At 45.4% G+C, this 13,444-nt stretch overlaps 1 protein-coding gene across 1 annotated transcript in view; it reads right to left on the bottom strand.

Annotated features, from left to right (window-relative positions):
* cntnap2b (contactin associated protein 2b) overlaps nt 1-13,444 on the bottom strand; it is a 72,912-nt gene that overhangs the window by 10,788 nt on the left and 48,680 nt on the right. The window contains exons 7-21 of the mRNA XM_084008428.1: nt 11,072-11,215; nt 8,907-9,162; nt 8,647-8,796; nt 7,946-8,108; nt 7,746-7,852; nt 7,549-7,668; nt 6,201-6,316; nt 5,228-5,312; nt 4,765-4,921; nt 3,335-3,462; nt 2,814-2,984; nt 2,424-2,642; nt 1,959-2,195; nt 1,251-1,484; nt 1,019-1,152 (exon numbers count right to left, since the gene is read on the bottom strand). Coding sequence (XP_083864554.1) covers nt 1,019-1,152; nt 1,251-1,484; nt 1,959-2,195; nt 2,424-2,642; nt 2,814-2,984; nt 3,335-3,462; nt 4,765-4,921; nt 5,228-5,312; nt 6,201-6,316; nt 7,549-7,668; nt 7,746-7,852; nt 7,946-8,108; nt 8,647-8,796; nt 8,907-9,162; nt 11,072-11,215 — 2,421 coding nt within the window. The remainder of the gene's footprint in view (nt 1-1,018; nt 1,153-1,250; nt 1,485-1,958; nt 2,196-2,423; nt 2,643-2,813; nt 2,985-3,334; nt 3,463-4,764; nt 4,922-5,227; nt 5,313-6,200; nt 6,317-7,548; nt 7,669-7,745; nt 7,853-7,945; nt 8,109-8,646; nt 8,797-8,906; nt 9,163-11,071; nt 11,216-13,444) is intronic.

Raw genomic sequence — 13,444 nt, 5'->3', positions numbered from 1 at the left:
CCCTGTGATAGACTGGTTACCTGTCTGTCTCTACATGTCAGCCCTGTGATAGGGTGGTTACCTGTCTGTCTCTACATGTCTCCCTGTGATAGACTGGTTACCTGTCTGTCTCTACATGTCTCCCTGTGATAGGGTGGTTACCTGTCTGTCTCTACATGTCTCCCTGTGATAGACTGGTTACCTGTCTGTCTCTACATGTCTCCCTGTGATAGACTGGTTACCTGTCTGTCTCTACATGTCTCCCTGTGATAGACTGGTTACCTGTCTGTCTCTACATGTCTCCCTGTGATAGACTGGTTGCCTGTCTGTCTCTACATGTCTCCCTGTGATAGACTGGTTACCTGTCTGTCTCTACATGTCTCCCTGTGATAGACTGGTTACCTGTCTGTCTCTACATGTCTCCCTGTGATAGACTGGTTACCTGTCTGTCTCTACATGTCAGCCCTGTGATAGACTGGTTACCTGTCTGTCTCTACATGTCTCCCTGTGATAGACTGGTTACCTGTCTGTCTCTACATGTCAGCCCTGTGATAGACTGGTTACCTGTCTGTCTCTACATGTCTCCCTGTGATAGACTGGTTACCTGTCTGTCTCTGCATGTCAGCCCTGTGATAGACTGGTTACCTGTCTGTCTCTACATGTCAGCCCTGTGATAGACTGGTTACCTGTCTGTCTCTACATGTCAGCCCTGTGATAGACTAGTTACCTGTCTGTCTCTACATGTCAGCCCTGTGATAGACTGGTTACCTGTCTGTCTCTACATGTCTCCCTGTGATAGACTGGTTACCCGTCTGTCTCTACATGTCATTTGACTGGTACAAACCAAAATGGAGATTATTGTTAGTTGTTATGAATCATGAAGTTATTAGGCTCGACTCATGTAGTCTGTCTGTCTGGACTTCATAATGCTACTACTCCACTCATAGTCGCTAATGGGGAAGTCCGTGACTCACCATAAGACGCTTTACTTTATACAGAAGTGGCCTGCGACAACGGTCGCTATGGCAACTGTACTAACCTGTAGTCTTATCTCCCTCAAGTTCCTAGTGATGTTGACAGAGTGAGGCTGTCCGTTGGCCATGTTACGATGGTCAACATCTATTGTGTAAGGTTCTGTTAGCCCACCGAGACTGTAGCGGATCTGGAGAGTACCTGGACACATGGACACGGATAATAATGTAAGAGCAGTTCATTAAATGTAGATTTAATGAAAAATGTACAAATAAATAAATTGATGTTGATGAGCCCACCGTTGTGTCTGAGCACAACAGCTAGGTAGTCCTGAGTTCTGGAGCTGATGTAGACCAGGATGCTGGGAGTGCTGGAGGTGCTGAAGCTGAACACCAGCTCCTCTCGAGTCAGGTTCGCCTCACTGGGAACACCAACACCCGATATTCTCTTTGCCTCCTGCGACGCCAGAGTCCCCGCCTCGGGCAAGAAGTCATAACGCACCAGGGTTCCTGTCTCAAAGTAGCCACCTACATCTACACACACACACAGACACACACACACACACACACACACAGACACACACACACACACACACACAGACACACACACACACGCACACACAGACACACACACACACACACAGACACACACACACACACACACACACAGACGCACAGACACACAGACGCACACACACACACACACACACACAGACACACGCACACACAGACACACACACACACACACACACACACACACACACACACACAGACACCCACACACACACACACACAGACACACACACAGACACCCACACACACACACACAGACACACACACACAGACACACACACACACACACACACACACACACACATACAGAGGATGGGGGGTGATTCAAACATGTTGATGGATCTTTGTTGCTGCATCTAATCCAATGTATTGAACAATAGCATCATCTTTTCTAAAATGATGTCATCTAATCCCATTCAGGGTTGAAGGTCATACCATCAGCGCAGTAGGGGCCGTCGTACGCCGTGAGGGAGCAGTCACAGGAGTAGCCATTGTACTTCTCCACACACTTCCCTCCATTCCTGCAGTGTATCCCGTAGTCACTGCAGTGGCCCTGGCAGCCTGGATTCACCCCTGGAGTTACCCGTGCCCTCTCCTCCAGGTCATAGGTCACACCATTTATCTTCAGAGCCCGCATGCAGCCCAGAAAACCCCTCTGACCACTTGAGGCACCTTGGAAAAAAGACACGGTGACACTGCCTCGTTAGCGATGATGGAAATCACAGTTGCAAAGGGACGTTCACTACGTCCTCTAGAGCTCCTTTTATAACTATAGAAATAGAATAGGAGTAGAACGGGCATTGCACTGTTTTCCAGCACTTTAAGACCTGCTGACACAACTGCTGTATGTATCACATGACAGCTGGGGGTAACAGTGCAGAAGGTGGGCTTGTGTCCTACCAGCATATAGCTCACTGAAGAAGTCAATTTTGGTGTGTCCCTGTGGGGGCGTGAGTCGGACCTCCTTGTACTGTCCATTAAGCTGCAGCAACACTTCCTTGACATTTTTCTCGGCCTCCACGCGATGCCATTGGTCATCGTTCAGAGGCACCGGCGACTGAACGCTGAGCTCCACCCGCTCACTGCCCACGTCGAAAGAGAAGGAGATGGTGGAGCCTCCTGGAGCCGGGATCACAATCAAACGTTTTTTTAACAAGACACGACCACAAAAACTGCAAAGCACCACATACTCTCTCTGATTCACATTTACCTGCATTAATAAGCATTACTTGTATCTCAATGAGGAGTGTTTAATGTCCTCAAGACCAAAAATCTCACACACACACACACCTCGGAGTTCAACATGCAGGAAGTGGGAGGTTCCCAGGTTCTCCAGAAAGACTCCGTGAGTGGATGAGGTCTTGAAGTAGAAGGAAATGTCGATGCTGCGTTCTCCTCTGAAGGAAGGGAAGTGGAGGAAGGAGGCGGGGCTGGTGAAGGATGCTGCGTTCCACAAGTTCCCTTCGGATACAGATGGATTAGTACGTGACATGATACAATGTGAAACCTTCATGACATGCCCCAGATAAACTGCCATTCACAATATTAATAATCATCAAAATAGGCTTAAAAATCTGAAAATGGCATTAAAACATAGTGGATAAATGTATGTATCCTGTATTTTTTATATCAGGCTCTATTTTCACTTCTCTACCATGACAGTGAGCTAGACAGCTTGTTCATGATAGTTATGGTTATACAGATTCAACAGGATCAACTTATAAAAAACGAATGATCTCTGAGGATATAAATATCTCTGGTGAGATACTGGCATGTTTGTGGTTTGGATAGGGAGATAGAGAGACACTTACGGTCCCCCTGGCATTTGAGTGGCCCTACGGTGAGTTTAGCCTCAGATCCAGCTCTGCTTGTATCACCAACCACAACCTGACTGACTGGCAGATGATCTTTATACACCAACAGGCCTGCATCCTCCCTCCTGCAGACACAGACACACACACAGACACATGTGTATGTGAGAGTAACAGTACGTGGATATACAAGGTCATGCTGAATATTGTCCCTCACGGTTCTCTGTGGAATCAACACTAAACATGGCGTTGACCAGCAGCGTGATGAAGGGAGGAACTACATTATGAACACAGACGTGAAAACACACAGACCTCCAAACCACCCTCAGTGATGTGGTGGGGGAGTCTGTCTGGCCATTTGTTATGTTGGGGAACTAGCAGGAGCAGAATTGGAATATGGCTATTTTATGGAATAATAATTAAAAATGTATGAATTATAATAAAGTGATTTAATTTGTATTGAAACAATCGGGGCACCATCCTTTAAAAAGTAAAAATAAGCCAATTCACAATTTCATTCAGTCTCATTTGATATACTAACTCACAATTAGGAACTTCGATTCATAATAACAAAGTTACCATTAACAGTTAGTACATATGAAGGAATTAGAGGTTGATAGCATTCATTCTTATGCAATATTAATAAACAAATTAACATACATTAAGTCTCAGTGACCCATCTAACCAACGACTATAAAAGTGTGTGTGTTCTTAAATGGCGGCTGTGGGTGTTGACTGTCAGCATGTGGTCTGGACAAAGAGATCAGGGAGATTGTATTCCATCAAATAGCCATATTCCATTCTGCTCCTGCTAGTTCCCCAACATTACAAACGCCCAGACAAGTAGTGGAGCGGCTCAGTGCTTAGTATTGTCAGAATCTTTCAGTTGATGATACAAGCGTGAAAATTGGCATGAGCAGTCTCCATGGGTCACTTGACAAGAAAACTGTCCGAGACATATGAAATTTCTAGATGGCGGCCATTTTTCAAGATGGCCGACACTTTAGTGGAACAGTTAAGTGATATAATGATTTATTTGGTGATACAAGCGTGAAAATTAGCATGAGCAGTCTCCATGGGTCACTTGACAAGAAAATGGCCGCCATCTTGAAATTTCAAATGTCTCGGACAGTTTTCTTGTCAAGAGATCCATGGAGACTGCTCATGCTAATTTTCACGCTTGTATCACAAACTGAAGGATTGCAGCACTTATCTTGCTCCACTAAAACTCCCCCACCACATCACTGAGGGTCCTATGGAGGTCTGTGTGTTTTCACGTTCACTGTAAGATCACTGATGTCCCCGTGTGTGGCACTAGAGGACTTGGTGTGAAATGACCAACCCAGCGCTGTGACATGTACAGTGACCAGGACTGACACGAGCAGAATCTGAACGTTGAACTCAGCTGCTGAGCTGAGCGGTCCACTCACCAGCTGCGCAGGTTAGCGTCACAGTTGCAGTAGTGTTTGGGGTCAGTGCAGTTGCGCTCGATACCACAGGAGCACTTCTGTATGCCGGGTCCTGAGCCCCCCCAGTAAGAATGCCTCTCATTGGCCCTTCCTACCCACCAGGTAAAAGGGACACCATCTGGGAATCAAACCAACATCCTGCAGTCAGTTTACTTCCACAAGTCTTCAGTTTCACTACTATGTTCTCAGTATCAGGAATAATAGTCATGAAGTCAGAACTATGAATCGCATCACATCTCTCCTTCTCAAAGGTGGATCCATCACGCTGACATCCTCAAACACACAACAGTAGAGGCTTATGGTGGCCTGAAGCCAATGGTGAACGACCATCGAGGACAACACATGCAGGCCTGATATACATCGTTTATTGGCTGAGAGGCTGCAGATGAAGCCGTGACGTCTCTGCCGATGAGGGATACTTTACCGGGAGTGTTGAGCAGACGAGACATCCGGCAGGCGTAGGCCACATACTGGTCACAGTACTCTGCACTGCTGGTGACTGACAACACCTGCACACACACACACACACACACACACACACACACACGCGCGCACACACACACACACACACACACACACACACACGCGCACACACACACACACACACACACACACACACACACACACACACACACACACACACACACACACACACACACACACACACACACAAACAAAAAGAATATATTTTATTACAGACAGCAAATCATTTTCAATCAAACAACCGTCATGGAAGCAGCGCCCACCCTTCCGGTTCCCCCTCAGGTCATCACAGTTCAGCTCTGTCTGTATATATATATATACATATACATATACATATATATATATATATATATATATATATATATATATGTATATGTATGTTCACATACGCACTTGTATTGCACCTTTAAAATAATGTGAAAAGTAAAATTCTCTGTTCCACAACGTGTCCTTATCCAAGTATACGTTGGTGCACTAACGAAGCTCCACTTCCCCGGTGTTGCCACTGAATTATTAATTGGTCCAGCGGCATCATCATGCCTCTTTCTGATTACCGATTCTCTCCTTGTTGGAATGGCCTCGACTCGGTCTGTGATGTCATGTAATCAAATGTATTTTAGATACTTTTTGTATTGACAATATGCCAGTATTGGTGCCATAACTGTAAGAATTATGGATAATGATAAACTGTTCATCGTTTAAAAATAAACCAATAAAAAAAGATTATTTTCTCCTTTTTCTTTGTTTTCTCTATTGTACTGAAAACAGACGTAGGTATCAGACTGTGACTTTTGTATACACTGACACCGATGCACTACACAAAAGAGTGATCTTTCCTCAAAGCTCTACTCTGAAACACAAAACAAGGTGTGCATGGTGTAACTCGGTCAAAGGGCCTGCTTGTACTTGCGTACCTGCTCATCAGTCAGATTGTACGTGATCTGCAGCACTGCCTTCCCCTCCTGGTCTGCACTGGTGACTGACGTCTGAGGAGACAGGTTGTTCCTCAGCGTGGTCCAAACCCTTTCATCTACAAGATTAGAAGAAATACCGTCAATAGTCTCCAGCCCTTCTTCAGCAAACATTCATCTGCATTAACTAGTACAGTAAACAGGATGACTAATGCATTAGAGAACATGCTGCGTTCCACCGTTCTCCCCGAACAGAGGAACTGTGTGGCGACTACAGCAACGAGGGATCATCGTCAGATGGTTTCAAACGTTCACCGGTTCAACAACTGGCTCACTACTACTTGCAGGCTGCGGCTTTCCTTCATTGTTTTCATGTCACTGATGGTAAGTGTAAGCCGACTGTGCTGGCAAACCTCTGGACTGGTTTTAGACAGGATCTCGCTCCCCACAATCTTGCTGCAGGTCTTGACATTTTAAGTTCTTCCTCAAGAACTCTTGGCCTCAGGCATCTACACATGAGACAGTCAGTTCCATTAGGATGATCTTTAAATGCCTCTCCAGAGCACAAGGCCACCTCTGGCCTCAAAGCTGACTGGATTGTAGCTTTATTCTGCCTGTGTATGGTGAACATCCCTGGATGTCATAGGGGGGTGGCAGTCTTTCATTTCTGCATGGAGGTGTGATCCGTATGATCGGTGTTCATTAGCCAAATCCAGCCTGACCATGTTAGTTCTCCTGTATCGTCATGGCTGAGGATTCCAGTGTATTTCAGTCATGTATAAAGTCATCCTCTTAAGCCAGCACTGAAAAGTTCTTGCAATCTAGACTTAGGAACGATGGTTGTGGAGTCCTTTTCCTTTGGCACAAATGGGCTCGATCCAGCTGGATGGAATGATTCCCTTCATTCCAACGCCTTCACAGAAGCGTTGGGCATGTCTGGTATACGTTCTGTAATGGCTGGACCCTGTTCCGGCCACTCTCCAGAAGGTTCACCGTTCACCGGGTATGTGGATCCTGAACAACCCCTTTGGAGTGGATCAGTCTTAGCCAAATCACTGCCCACTTCCACGACTTTCAGCTCAGCTCTTCCCTCCGGTTCTGTAACCCAACCTATAGGCTGCAGTTATGAATGTTTCCATATAAAAACATGTTTTTTATACGTGGGATGGAATGAGCATTGTGGCAAAAACTGCAAAGTTGGAAGTAGAACTCAAATGTGTGCAAAATTGTGGAACAAGCATTCTTATGGTTTTGTTCTTGTGTCTTACCCAGAGTAACATGTGAATACATTGATCTAAATGTGAAAATGAAACCCAATCAACCGAACACACTTTTCACAGTGACCTCTCACCTGTCATGTCACAGCTGACTCTGAAGGGGGGGATGGATCCACTGCCGTCCGGGTCAATCCAGTAGCTCCCTGAACTCTTCCCCTGGTGCTTATACTCCTCACAGGACTGCTGATACATCGCTACAAAGGAGGCACACGGCTAAGAGGACACAAAGCAGTGTGTCTGTGTGTGTGTGTGTGTGTGTGTGCGCACTTACATGTATGGCAGGTAGCTCCAGTGTATCCTGTGCCGCTGCAGTTGCAGCTGAATGTATCCCACGTCTGAGAGCAGCGACCACCGTGTTCACAGTGGTTAGGAACACACCTGACACAAAGACAGAACAAAGTAGGCATCTCATTCTAACACTCACTCACTGAGCCTCTTCTATGAACGTGTTAAGTCCATTCTGTGGTATACCTGTCTATAATGGCACACATATCCAGGCTGACATTCTCAAAGGTTCCGATGAGGCCCTGCTCCACAGCCCTGAGGTCAGCCAGATGGTCGTCTATGTGGATCATCTGCATGCAGCCCTGGAATGAGCGCTGAAGTGATCGGGTGTTGGGGTGCAGGAAGTTGCCTGAAGGGGCACATGAGGTAAAAGGTCATTATCACAACCACGAGAAATAAATATACTGATAGAATTAACTTCTTGTTCCCGTCAGCCCCGCTGCTATAGCCAGAACTACATAGAAATATTGATCAGACTGCACATGTCCGTTGACGGATCTTATTGACTTTGCACGGGCTTTGCCAAAATCAATTGTGGGTCCGTTTTGCTGCATAGCTTGGATCGAAAAAATTGAGAAAAGTGACACTTTTCACCAACGGATCTGTCAGCCAATCAGATCACGTTTTGCAACTCCTCTATGTGCTAGACACGCCTTCCCTTAGGCCGTCACGAACATGTACAGTCTGAACACGGTCTTACTCTTTATTTTACACTCTTACAGTACTTTATTGTAGTCCTTGTATGTTAAATATACTGATAGGATGAGGGTTAAACGTTTTGACTTGAACATGATTCCAAGCCTCAACATTGAAAATATCCCTCACTGCCACCTTTAATGAAGCAGACGCGTTACATTGGATGACTAGTTATCTTTCTGAAGCTTCACCTCCAAAGTAGTAGGTTCCCCCTGTCTGGATATGGATAGGGATGGCTGTTCTCACTGTGGATGCCTCGTCTCCATCCACTGTCAACATAGCATAGTTTTCCAATGCATTCAGATGGACACTGTGCCACTGGCCATCATTCAGACCTGAACCTGCAGGACAAACACACTTCAGTCTTTAACCAAACAGCTTCAAAACTCAAAGTGAAAACTAATTGAACTACTCCCACACTTCCATTCTGAAGACTATTGGGCCAGCTCACCAGATGAAATGTCAATACGTGTCTTCTTCTGCGTAACGTTCATGTATACTGTGACCTTGCCCTCCGTCAGTCCCACCTCCACCCAGCCATCAGCCAGCAGCGTGAACATCAGCAGCCCGTTGGGGTTCCACGTCCTGAAGGACAGGCTGACTGACAGAGTGTCGCTGTCACTCTGACCGGGCAGCTGCAGGAAGGACGTGGAGTTGAAGAAAACGGAGAAGTAGTTGGACTCGGCACAGGAAAAGGTCAGGTTTCGCTATAGGAGGGGAAGTAGAAGTCAAATAAATTACAACAATTCCTGCAACAATGAGGTGAGACCACAGAACATCACCGTGAGCCCGAATCATGCTGAACTCCCATTCGTCATCTCGTTATAATAATTAAAGTCAACTCCATTCACAAAAACAAACATTTGAAATGGTATTTGTTTATTATCTTGCGGACGGACTGAACAAACCATGGCTTTGGACTTTTTACAAATTGTCGTCATTATATTTGATTTTGGCGTCCTTTTATAGTTCTGCACAGTATCTTAGATGTTCCTGGGGGTTAGCTCAGAGTGCTCCTAGATAGTATTATACATATATATATATATGTGTGTATTATGTATAAACTGCATATATACTGTGTGTGTGTTTATATATATATATATATATATATATATATATATATATATATATTCACCAGTGGTTTTAAGTCATTCATGAAGAAAATAACAATAAAATGCGCATGCATTTCATCACAAGGCTAAGCTTTACCTCAACCTCAGAAGTAGCCTAGGTATATTACAGTGTCATTTAATTAGCCCATTAGGCCTAGTCAGTGTCAAGGCATGCACAATCCTGCAAGCAATTTGGGAAATTGGCACATCGTCAAACAATTAAAAAAATGTCATAAATGCACGCTTGTGAACGGTGGCAAAACTGTGGCAGCGATACAACGTATCCTCGTGCTGAACCAAAGACGTCGCCGTCCTCGGAGCCGTTGGAATACATAATTTCATAAGGATCAACTTCAATCCCATGGATATATTGACCGACGCGGCTATATTGCATAAGTTTCGACTACAACAGCAACAAATACGCATGTAATTAATGCTGTAATTGGCTCAATCTCCCCCGCTGTTATATATTTTCTATATCTTTTTTTAAATCAGTGTAGGCTATGGTAGTATGTTCGACCATGGTTAAATAAATGTTTAGGCCTAGAAGGATTTCTAGCAATGTTTTATTCGCAAACACTGCAATAGCCTACATTTTATAATATAGTGCTGTCATGCACCTGCGCATGAAATGGAAAATTGAAATCTGAGCAATCGATTTCAGCACTTTCTTTCTGGACAGCGCCGTGTAAGAACGACGTAAGGAGGGTTTCTTAAGAAGACTCCTAAGAGACCGTTCGGGAACCACGACTATAGAGGTAAACAACTTTGGTAAGTCATAACGTAGGAGTGGATGTTATCGGGAAACCGGGGCTAGAACTCTGAAGGTGGGCTGAGGTGTATGAAGGTGTATGAAGGTGTATGAAGGTGTATGATGCAGTATGTGATGTGTTGTAGTGACCAGCAGACGCCACCAGAGGTCGTCACTATAGTGTAACAGGAAGCTCAGAAAGATGGTGGTGACTCAAGTGTTTCCATTGTTTTGTGGACTTATTAAGCTTTGAGTTTATAGCAGGGATGTCAGTTTTGTTTAATTTTGCCTTTGAAAAAAAAAAAGAAAAAGGAAATTAATATTAATATTAACATACAGACACACTTTCCGTTAACTCCACTGACTCAATGAGCTTTGCCACGACATTTTGTAGAGATACATCCATCCGGTTTGAGTGTTATGTGATGTGAATGTCTTCCTATTTCTGATTTCCTGTTGGCTTTGCTGCAGTTTATTGCTACATTTTGAAGAGGTCAGCCACCGGTCAGCTGATATTCGTTCTAAATACCTCGATTGTTGTTCTTTCCAAAGGATGATCAGATGAGACATCAATTCTGAATTAAAACGTTTCCAACACTCGTTTGTCTGCTTCAAGTCTGCGACACGGCTCTCTATTTGCACTGTGTGTGTGTGTGTGTGTGTGTGTGGTGAACAGGACACATACATACAATACAATGTAATCCAGGTCTAAGTTAAACACACACACACACAAGCCAGAAGGAGTTCCCTTACAAAGCTGGAGGTGTCCACCTTCTTCCTGCGGACCAGGTTGGTGATGTTGTCTCCGTTGTAGGTGATTCCTTCCATGCAGCCATAGAAGTTCTCCCTCCCTCCGGAGCTCGGCTTCGCTGAGACAGGCAGGCCTCCGAAACTGATCTGAGGACACAGCAGAGCAGAGCAGCATGAACCGCATGACATAAATCCTCCTGTCCTCACAATATAAACATTGTCTTGATTCGGGTATTGGTTTGTTCATCCCTGTTTAAGTGCTGTTTAGATTCAGCCACTCTCTCAGATGAATGTCATTCCATCATTAGTGCATAGAAAGTGGTTCCCTTCCTTTCTTCTCCATCAGATTGTCTTCATGTCTTGTCCCATAGCTTCCCAGCATTCTGAACTTTGTTTCCTCCTGTTTTTTCACCCTGTCTGTACATCTTGGTTTGAGCCACTATTGAGCCATTTTTAGGAACCTTTTCCTGGATTTTGGATCCTTGAGTCGAGCACTTGGGTTCTATTGTGCAAATAGGATAATTAGCTATTACTTGCAATATAACATAACAGAACCATGAGGCTGTGGTATGTTGTGTTTTTGTCACAGTTTAGTGGAGGAACAACAAGCCCATTACTTCTGATATGATCACATTAGATCACAGAAGTGCTATTGCTTTTATAAAACTGCCATCAAATAAGGGCCTGCATTTCTATCACGCTTTTCCACACATACACAGAGCCGGGTATCTAACCACAATCTTGGACTCGCTCTTCCTCTGAGTCACAGCCACCCCATCATGGAAATATGAAAGTTATAGACACATTCCAATTTAAATAGCGGGTGGGAGTGATCCCTCAATTACCCTGTCACTCAGCAACCATGACAACTAGGGATGTCCGATAATATCGGCCGATATTAGCCTATTTTTGTAATATCTGTACCATAGTCCTAAAAACCATATATGGCTGACCCTGCAGGTGGGAGCTCAGCAGCTCCTGCTCAGTGCTCGCGATTGAAACCGGTAATATATACGACAGTAGATGGCAAGACAATTGTGGAAGATGAACTTCTCACTTTCCTTGCTGTAAAGATTAAAACCTTAAGCCAGGACGAGATCGTATTGTTGGCGACAAATACGTTTGACTCCAAGACGATTGAAGCCTCGAAGAAAACTTTGTTTGAGCTGTGTCCCGGTACAACACAACGGTGCGTAGGATATAAAGGTCCAAACAAAGATGCAAATAACATAAAACTCTGCCTCAGTGTGTTGAATGAATGTGGGGAGGACATCCCTAGATTTGTTTGCCACTATTTGGATGATCTGCCACCGATAACGTTCTCTAGTTTGGACGTTTCCTGCTTGCTACGGAGAATAAAGCGCATGTGTGCAGAGATGGGTACTCTGAAACACATAACCTCACTGCAGGCTGACGCATGTGAGAAAGTTCGGGCCGGTGTGGTGGAAATCAGCCGCCGTGTGTCTGCACTAGAGGCCCAGGCCGTTGATGGTGCCAATCAGCCCTGGGGGATCACCCCGCACCGGGGAAATTTCCCCGAGCTACCGGGGCGGCATGATGGCGAAAGCCGCTGGGACGCAACGCAGGGACCCCCTGGTGTGTCACGGGAGCCGGTGGACCTGAGCGCGGAGGCCAGCGAAACGCTTGCATGCAGTCCTGGACCTGATCCCTTCAGCAGCGATGTGGCTGCGAATACAGCTGCTGGCCCCAGTACGAGCAGAGCCGCCATAAGGAGAGATCCAGCTGGCCCAGTGTCCCTCACCGGCTCTCCGCGGTGGAGTAAAGTTGTGAAAAAAAGTCGGCCGCGGCAGAAGATACAGAATACTACTGCAGGATCTGATGTCACTGGAAGAAAGAGAGCTGGACCTATATCTATCATCATTGGCACTGGAGCTGTGAGTACCATAAAAGTTATGAAGACTAAAATGGTGAGTCAGTGTCTTTGCTACAAGATTCTCCCCAGATCTGGATGCAGAGACGCTCTCTGAGTATCTTAAATCGAAGCTCAGTAGAGATGTCACCTGCCAGAAAATTGTCAGTGTCCGTAGCCGGTTTAGCTCTTTTAAAGTGACCGCAGAGTGTACGGACATTAATGAAATGTACACTCCTGAGCTCTGGCCCGAGGGGGCTCTGGTCCGGCGGTATTATGAACCACGGAAGGCTAATGCAACCGGGCCAGCTAAGATCACTATGTCTCCAGTAAGGGAGGTAAACGAGCAATGAACTGTTTGAATGAACTATGAAAGTCGTGGCATACAACTCGCGTGGCCTGCGTCTTGGACAAGGGGCTGGGGATAAGGCGCGACGTATTGTTATTGACACACTCTTTGAGAGGTTTGATATTTTATGTATACAAGAGACTATGCTACCCAAACA

The sequence above is a fragment of the Eutrigla gurnardus genome, assembly GCF_963514095.1.
Source record: "Eutrigla gurnardus genome assembly, chromosome: 4".
Taxonomy (NCBI): domain Eukaryota; kingdom Metazoa; phylum Chordata; class Actinopteri; order Perciformes; family Triglidae; genus Eutrigla; species Eutrigla gurnardus.
The sequence above is the reverse complement of the archived record's forward strand: the minus strand, read 5'-3'. Positions and strand labels throughout refer to the sequence as shown.